Source organism: Leptonotus elevatus, chromosome 2 (assembly GCF_054856555.1).
Source record: "Leptonotus elevatus isolate MCC_2025b chromosome 2, RoL_Lele_1.0, whole genome shotgun sequence".
Classification (NCBI taxonomy): domain Eukaryota; kingdom Metazoa; phylum Chordata; class Actinopteri; order Syngnathiformes; family Syngnathidae; genus Leptonotus; species Leptonotus elevatus.
The window spans coordinates 42,738,516-42,747,564 of NC_141240.1; the positions used below are offsets into that span (position 1 = coordinate 42,738,516).

The 9,049-nt window shown below is 49.0% G+C and overlaps 1 protein-coding gene across 6 annotated transcripts in view; it reads right to left on the minus strand.

Annotated features, from left to right (window-relative positions):
- tns1a (tensin 1a) overlaps positions 1-8,114 on the minus strand; it is a 62,572-nt gene extending 54,458 nt beyond the window's left edge. For 2 of the 6 annotated variants that reach the window (XM_086067036.1, XM_086067032.1), the window contains exons 1-2: positions 7,937-8,114; positions 7,376-7,534 (exon numbers count right to left, since the gene is read on the minus strand). In XM_086067036.1, coding sequence (XP_085923162.1) covers positions 7,376-7,471 — 96 coding nt within the window. In that variant the 5' untranslated portion in view covers positions 7,472-7,534; positions 7,937-8,114. The other 4 variants (XM_086067031.1, XM_086067030.1, XM_086067033.1 and 1 more) reach the window with 3 other exon arrangements.
- Between the last annotated feature and the right edge of the window lie 935 nt (positions 8,115-9,049).

Below are 9,049 nucleotides of genomic sequence, written 5' to 3' on the forward strand. Positions count from 1 at the left end.
CGCAGATTATTATAATTTTTTTTGTATTCAAACCCTAGACAGCATTATTCTATTACTATTAGCATAGCTGGAACAAAATCAAGATCCCAATACAGTGCAGCATCTGAAGTTGGAATTCTACCAAATATTTGCAAAATATTCATCTAAAGTAGAGATGTCCCGATCCTGATCACTTCATCGGAAATCATGTCATTTTCAGCTGATCGGAATCAGGGGGAAAAGATTGGATAAAAAATAAAAAATAAACACCCCAAAATTTTTTATTTTTTAATTTTTTATTTTTTTATATTATATTATATATTTTAAGGGCTACAAAGCAACAACATACTCCAGAGGTACTGCCTAAAAAAATATATATATATTGTGTTCACCTCTTCAAAGGAGCTAATATTGCTTGCCCGATCTCTGACAAATGAGAGCGCCACTGCCACCTACTGTAGTGGATGCACTATTACACTTTGTTTGAGTACTGGGAAAAAATATAAAAAAATCCCTGAGGTCATAGTGGGCTAGCGCGATTTGAAAAGGACTGCGCTAGCATCATGTAACTATGATTACGTCTACGGTACGGACGTGTTTGAACGTGGAAAGCAGAAACAGCGCAATGTGTGCAAATGGAGCATTTTGCGTGGCGGGAAAGACGAGAGCTGCGTTCAACAAGCCTAAAGCCTTAAGTTCAAATGACAGAGTTCCGCCCACCATAATGTCACAATATATTGATTCCACGCACTCAACACACCCTCAAGGGAGCTCAAGTTCAATGAGCATCAAAGAATTAACTTTGGCGACGATACAAGTGACATTTTCTCATTTTACGCTTGCGCTCATCAAGTTAAGACCGAGCCTCATTCTGTTTTGGGGTTATTATTATGTCTTACGATGTAACAATGTCGAAAAGGACCGACAGTAATAAGGATTTTTTATCATGGCAACAATTTGACCCAAAAGCGATTTATGTTTTCATGAATGAATTTGTTATAAGAAATAATGTTTCAAAACCTGAACAAATCAGAGGCGGACCAGTATCCCGGTTCCGGTTAAAAGCATGAAGCTGAAGAACGTTGTTGTTGTCATCAGGACACGTAACTCTTAAAAGGATTGATGAGCGACACATTCGTCGTTCTCGAGTGTGCGTGCGTGGACGCCATCGCATACTCGCAGGTGTGGCACGGCTGCAGAAAAGTCCAATCAAAGCCTGATTGATTTTCACAGCTCTCCGGGGGATTTGGCGGAGTCAATAAGGGACTCTGTTAGACAACTGAAGACATGACAGATCTGGCGAACGTCGGCCTCCAGTCTTCCCATGGCTGCGTTTTAAGAGACGCAATTCAGGCCATAGATTTAAAAGAAACGGGGGGGAAAAAAAAATCAGTTGCTTGCTAGCAACGAGCACACGCGCGCGCGCGCGCGCTACCGTAGAAGCGCTGCATGTGTCAGCGCATCACATTTAATATTCACTCCCCGTGCACGGGCCCGATAAATCATTAATAGCGTGTATTTGGGGAGCTTTCTCAGAACCAGCCTCTCGCACGTCACTCGTGCGTGTTTCTCCTCGCAACCCTTCCGGACGGTCTTCCGTCGCTAATTGTGCCTCTCACTTCGCCGTTCGCACTGCACGCGAGATTCTCCACTTCTGCATTTGGAATGGCTTCTCGCGTCTACCGCAAGACTCTAAAGTAGGGCAGAAGCCTCGCCGGGCGCATCGTCACACAATAGCGAACGACAAAAGCTCAAGAATCCATCGGAATCCGGTTGAGAAATAGAAAGCTTAAGTTAATGTGCGATAAAGCAGCACCATCGCCAAGAACGACCGATCTTCATGCGCTGCGTGTTCTTGTCCAACATGGACGTCCATTGCGGCGCATGTCCCGCTTGCCGCCGTGCTCAGTCAGTCCCACATCGGAGGAAAGGCCAAGCAGATTAAATTATACAGGAGAGAACAGAAATAGCTCCGGTGCATGCAGCGGCGGCGGCCGCCCGGACACGACGGCGAGCGTCACCACGAAGCAGAAACGAGATCAGCCCCGGCCAGAAGACGGCGTTTTCGGAACACGCAGTTCAATCAAAGGTGACGAAAGGAACTTTCTAGTCCAGCGTAACCCAAATGCCAATCTTGTAACTCGTCCAATTTTGGCGATCTGACAAGAAAATGATAAATCCATCAAACAGCAAAAAAGACCCTCAGAGTGGAAGAAATGTCTTACCCAAAACATGCAGGACAGGCAGACCCATGTCCTCGCCCGCCCGGCCAGAGCAGAGGGGAGAGAGAGACACACAGACGGCATCCCGACCCAACAAAAGGCGCCTTTGCAGCTCATACGACAAATCCGCAATATTCCCAAATCGTCCCAGCGCTGCAATTGTGAGCCATAGCAGATGCGAGGGGTCACAAATGCCGGAGGAGGGAATGATCAGTCGCTCGAACCCCATCGGAGCTCCGTCCTTCTCATGCTTGGCCCGCTCGCTCGCTCTCTCTTCTGCCGGCCGCTCCTGTCAACTAGTGCGACTTTATTCTAGGAAGGGGGGAAGGGGGGGGGGGGGGGGGGGTGGGGTGGGGGGGGGTATCCAGGAGGTGTTTCTCCCTCCCTCATCTTTGTTCGACTGTCTCACTGCCCCCCCCCCTTCCTTAACTACCCCTAATGACCTCAACTTGTTCCCTCCAAAATCCAGAATGGCACAAATGACTGTGGCAGACAAATGTTTCATTGACAAGCTCACGTGAAGCCCAGGCCGCACCCGAGCCGTGTCGGCAGCTGGAAAACATGTGAGGTGATGGAGGTGCTGCAGTAAAAAGGGGAGGAGAAAAATATTGCCGGCAAAACATTTTTTTAAATACAAATGCCAATATTTGCTTTGTCTTAAAGCACGTTTACTGAACAATTTTTCAGACTTTTCAAAATGTCGATTTTTTTCCCCCCCCCCATCGTAGACAGACAAGACCAACATTTCAAAATACCTGAAACTTTCGCATTTCTTTGTTTTATTGTCGACCAAAAGCAAAAGGTTCGAAGCGTCAGCAGCGTCTCTTATAAAGTCAACTGAAAATGTCAATAAATAGTTCCCTAAGTTTCAAATGGTTTGACCTTTTTTTCAGCCGTCAGATTTTTTTTAAAAGGCCGATATTCATGAAAATGCCCAATATCGGCTGGTCGGTCCCGACCAGACTCACTTGGAAAAGTCAGCAAATCTGGAGCTTATTAAATGCAGAACATTTGCAGAACATGAGATGAGGCACAACGCGTGCGCTTTACGAGTGAGTTTGCGCTCCTTCCTTCCTTCCTTCCCGGACGTCAACAAAAAGCCAAGCAATGAATCAACATCGCATCCGTGGCCACATTACATCACGGCACACAAAAGGGCAAAGAGCCAATTCATTTTGAAGGGGGGGAAAAAACTCTATTGATCGCTGCTGCACTTCATCACTTGCACTGTAACAGGTAGCTCAGTCCAGAGGCTGACCTGACACATCTGTATGTGTGTGCGTGTGCGTGCGCGTGCATACAGTGTACACTGCAAACGTGATAGCAACACTCAAAGCTAATGACGACGTAGTGAAATGTTTTGGAGCCCGCGTGTGACACATGATGACACATTGAAATTTTTCCGGCAGCTCAACATTCTCTTCTGGCGAGCGAGCGGCCTCTAGTGGCCTCCGACAAACGTCGGTTGGTAAACGTGCAACGCATCGAATTCAATTTGTTCGAGATTTTAAAGAGCAAAGAGTGGCTCGCTACGACGGGAGTGGCGTTTTTTTTTTCCTTCAGTGCAACACTTTTATGGTGAGGTCACGCCACAAGCAGGCCAAATTTGAAGGCGCGCCCAAGATCCCACGTGCAAATATTTGGGTTTTATTTGCAACAATGAAAGGAGAAGAGCAACGGCGGCCTTCGTTATCGCTTGCTGAGGAATCCATCACATTAAAGCTTTCATGGAAGAATAAGAAAGCATCCATCAAGTCGAGCGCCGGCGCAGAATATTGCAAGCTATTCAGGGACGAAATACGCAGCACGGCTGCACGCCGCTCAGCCGCAAGTGGCCGACATTACTCATCGCGGAGGGTCGCCAACTGATGAACGCAACCAATTACGATGGCAACATGCGGCCTCGGCGCCGCATGAGTCGAATGAATGCGGAAAAAGTCCGGATCAGAGGATGAAAAAGGAAAAGGGAGCAAATGTGTATGAAAATGATGAAAAGCAGATTGCGGAGAAGGAACGGACGGCAGAAACAACAAGAGAGGAAGAATCGAGTTGGAAAAACAAAGGAAGGAGGAGGAGCCACATATACGGTTGGATCAGAAGTCTTTGGACAACGGCAGCGGATTTGTGGTTCTGCTACGACACCATTTGAACTGGATTGGAAATAACAAATACACGCACGCACGCACGCACGCACGCACGCACGCACGCACGCACACACGCACATACACATACTCACCCACACACACAAAAAAATAATAATAATAATAATAAAAAAAAAATATATATATATATATATATATATATATATTAAAAAAATAATAATAATAAATAAATAAATAAATAAAAAAAAAGAGCAATGATGATGACATTTCCGAATGAACAATACTGAGCTCTTAAGAAAAAAAGAAAGAAAAAAAAAAAAAAGAACTGGATTGGAAATAAAACAACCAGCGTATGACTGAAGTTTAGATTCCACTTGAAAGGATCTTTGTCACTTTTTTTTTACTCGCGACTGCCACCTCTGGCCCAAAGCGTAACTGCAGCATCTGTCAGGCTCATTCATGGCGGGCGTGCGAGTACGTGCACGATTTTAAGCGACAGCCACAGTTGACAAACGAAGACATGACTTCTAATGAGGTAAGAAAAACTCCGCCCCTCCCCAAAGAAACTATAGGTGCAGTCAGAGTAAAACAGTCAGGGCTCTTCCTACTCGTCTGGGCATTGGTGGAGCATGCATGAACTTTATCTTGTGAGGTTTTGTAAAAACATAGCATTTACTTTTCAGGAATTAAAATGTATTTGGACATTTGACCTTTTTGTAAATGATTCATTAAGTTAAAAGTGTCGTTTATTGGGAAATGCGACCATTAAAAGAAAATGACATGGATGTCTTTCGAGTGAATGTTTTTATTGATGAACGAGGAAAAAACAATCATGTGAGTTTTCATGGATGTCAATAAAGACACAAGATCCACAACAATGTGCAAACCAGTGAAACCAGTCTGCTAACCTTCACACGCAGGGAAGTCAACGATATTGTAGAAAGAAAGCCTCATTTGCCGGGTGGGCAAATACAGTCTTACATTCAGGCAAGGGAATGAATGAGTGAATAATAACAAACTGTGCTTCAACCATAATTCTGCCGGAAAATGACCCTAAACAGCAATTGAATGAAATCCACTGAATATTTGTTTCGACTTACGGATAACCACCAAAAGTGAAGCGAGCACAAGCGAACGTCTGGAAAATCATCTCAGGGGACGAAAGTCAGACCTTGATGAATATTCATCTCATTGAACTGTGTGTGATTGGCTGGCAACAAGTCCAGAGTGTTGCACCTGAAATAAGCCGAGACAGGAATGAAGTGAAGATTGCTGACGTCAAAACGTCCAAATCAACATTTGAGCCCCTGACATGAAATGACTCCAATTTGTTGCCATTTTTTAATCCCTTTTATTAATTTAATAAATTTATTGCCTCAACCTCAAATTCAATGTAGGGGGGCAAAACCATAAGACCTCCCACTCTCCAAATACGATACTAGACCCATCTGTAAACGATAACAAGAAAAAGGACATCAAAAGAAAAGGTGATGATTTCAAATGAGAAGCAAGAAACCGAATGAGGATGCCCGGGAAGAGAACGAAGGAGAGGAAAATGAAGATAAAGGGATCCACCACATGTATGCGCTACCATGGCGTCACCATAGCAACGGAAAAACCTCTGCACATCATCGCCCCCCCACCACCACCGCCACCGCCGCCGCCGCCGCCGCCGCCGCCTCCCCCCCCCCGTCTCACTGTTACGACATCTTCTGCCATAACCCAGGCCTGGGACCGTGTGAGCTTGGTTGCCATGGAAACTGAACAGCTCACAGCGGTCCTCGGAGGGGAAGACGCGGCGGAGCCTCACCTCTCCACTTTCACCTCCCAGTCAGTCACATGATGAGCTCTGGCACTGCAGCTGGAGCCATCAAACGAGACTGGAGGGAGGGGGCTAAGAGTGTTACATCATTGCACCCATTATTTTTTTTTTTTTTTTTATTGCACTCCCAAAACGCACCACTTAACCGAAAAGTGCAGCACAACGTTCGGCGTTGATGAAATTGCACACCTGCGCGCCGATATGAACGGACAAGCCCGCGCGAGCGCCGCGACGCAAGCCGGCAAAGTCCTCATGCAAAACGTTTACACACATGCGCGCACACGCACGGACGCGCCGGGATTGAGCGCGGGTGTTGAGATAAGGAGCTGCGGCAATTGAGTGTGGGGGGGAATGGAAGGGGGGGGGGGGTTGGATTTTGGCGCTAGTAGGAGGTTGTTGATGTTTTATGTGATGGGCGCACGCAGCATTTCTTTATATTCAGCTTCATGTTTGAAGTTTGAAAGCTTTCGATGGACTCATCGCATTCCGTGATGTCAAAGGTCGGAATTTAGGAGGTTGCCATAAAAAAGCAGCCAGAAGGTGCTTCCCATGAGAAGACGAGCTCATCGGCGGCCTCATGCGAGTCTGCGACTTGAGCAAAAAATGTCCTTCACGATCGCAATCACCTGTGGCACGAAAAACGCCAAAAAAAGATTGGCTCGGGTTTCGATGAGCGCGCAGAGCCGAAAGCGTTCCGTCAACTCCGTCCGGCCTTTACCGCTCAAGCGCGCGCGCCGTGGCAAAACATGGCAAAGGGACGAACGTCTGGCTCGTACCGACAGCATGACGTGCAACGCAGATCATAGCGGACTGCAATCTGAAGCAAGAAAAGGTGACCCCCGTTCGTCCAAAGCGTCCATTGTCCAGTTGATGGCGGCGGGCGAGCGGCGAATCCAAAAACATGAGCCCATCTACTGTAAATGTGGAGCGGCCGCCTGGAGACCATGTTGAGATGGAACACTGACCTTGAATCAGCACTTAGAGGGACTCTCGTGTCCTGAGGTCCCAGCGTGACCGCTACCCCCCCCTAAATGCGCTCACACCGCGCGCACGTTTTTGGGTCCGTCAGCACGCCACGGTTCGCTTCATTTGGATCACGCTGTTCGCCAATGTTTGTTCTCTGCAAAATCACGCTCTCGCGGGGGGGGGGGGGGGGGGGGGGGGGAGATGGTGAATGTTTGCCATCCGTGGCGCAACGGCGCGATGCATGGAAGCAAGAGATCCCTCCTCAGCCTTGGGGGAGGTCTTACCTTGTCTCGCTTGGAGCCCCGCAGTGGGAAGAAGCACGCGAAGAGGAACTTGCCCCAGCTGATGACGGCGGCCAAGCACCAGTTGAGGCGGGCCATGCCTGCGTTTCTTCCCTCTGGTTTGCGAGCCCCTTATTTGCGGCCGGGCTCCAGGGTAGGATCCTGTAACCCCCCGCCAAGAAGAAAGACAACATCAAAAAAAACACCCTTCACAAACAATGATCTCCTTGTCCAACAAATCTTGCGGGCTTTTTTGGTTTTGGCAAATTTCAACTACCTGTCTGCAAATTCCAATCGGTAACGGCCGACCGCAAAAAGCTACAAATTGCCCCAAATTGGATACGACCCCTCGGTCGGATGGTTTCGCGCAAGCCAAAAGCCATGCAACTGCCTTGCTGTCTGTCCATCCGTCACCGGTCCCGTCTGCCTCCCAAGCCAGTCTCGATCCGCTGAAGTGTCACGAGCGTCGGCGGCGGCTGCATAATGCGACGAGTCCGCCACTCATCATCCCCGCCGCCGTTACGCACATACGAAGGCATGCAAACGCGCACACGCAGCACTTGCCTTTGGCGCGAGAAGAAATAACATCGGAAAAAGGCGCCGTCCTGGCACGTACATCCACAGGCTGAAGAGCCCCCCCTTCTCATCGCACGGCTCCTCTCGGCTCAGGATTCCCGGTGCTTTGCGCTCTCACTGTGGCACGCCGCTGCTGCTCTCTCTCTCTCTCTCTCTCTCTCTCTCTCTATCCCTCTCTCTCTCTCTCCCTGTCCCTCTCCCTCTCTCTCTATCCCTCTCTCTCCCTCTCCCTCCCTCTCTCTCTCTCTATCCCTCTCTCTCTCTCTCTCCCTCTCCCTGTCCCTCTCTCTCTCTCCCTCTCCCTCCCTCTCTCTCTCTCTATCCCTCTCTCTCCCTCTCCTGTCCCTCTCTCTCTCTCTCTCTCTCTCTCTCTCTCTATCCCTCTCTCTCTCTCTCCCTCTCTCTCCCCCCCTCTCTCTCTCTCTCCCTCTCTCTCTCCCCCCCTCTCTCTCTCTCTCTCTCTCTCTCCCCCCCTCTCTCTCTCCCCCCCCCTCTCTCTCTCTCTCTCTCTCCCTCTCTCTCCCCCCCTCTCTCTCTCTCTCTCTCCCTCTCTCTCCCCCCCCCTCTCTCTCTCTCTCTCTCTCTCTCTCTCTCAAACACACACGCGCGCACACACACACGCAGTGATGCTGCAGCACTTACTCAGCCAGCAAGGGGAGGGGGTGGAAGGGAGCAAAAAAAAAAAGTGTGTATGCATCGGTAGAAAAGGGAAAAGAGAAGGATGGGAAAAGAGAAGATTGCAAGGAGAAAACAAGTGTACGTGGCTCGCATCGGAGAGTGCTGAAGGTTCGACGCGCGTCAAATAGTGAGCGAGTGAATGGATGAGTCAAGATGGGTGGATGGGAGACATCGGGGGGGGGGGGGGGAGGAGTGACAAAACAAAGATGCTTGGAGAGCACTGATGAAAACACGCGCGCCGCCAGGATGCGCAACGCGCAACCTGGCGATTGCGGCGTGCGAGCAAAATTGGGCTGGATGGAAACGAAGGAGCGAGGAGAGCGATTTTGAATCATTGTGTCTCGCGCGATGATCCTGCCGTCTCTCTCGCTCGCTTTCGCGCACACGCTGGTGTCACGCGCGCACACACACACACGCGTCCAC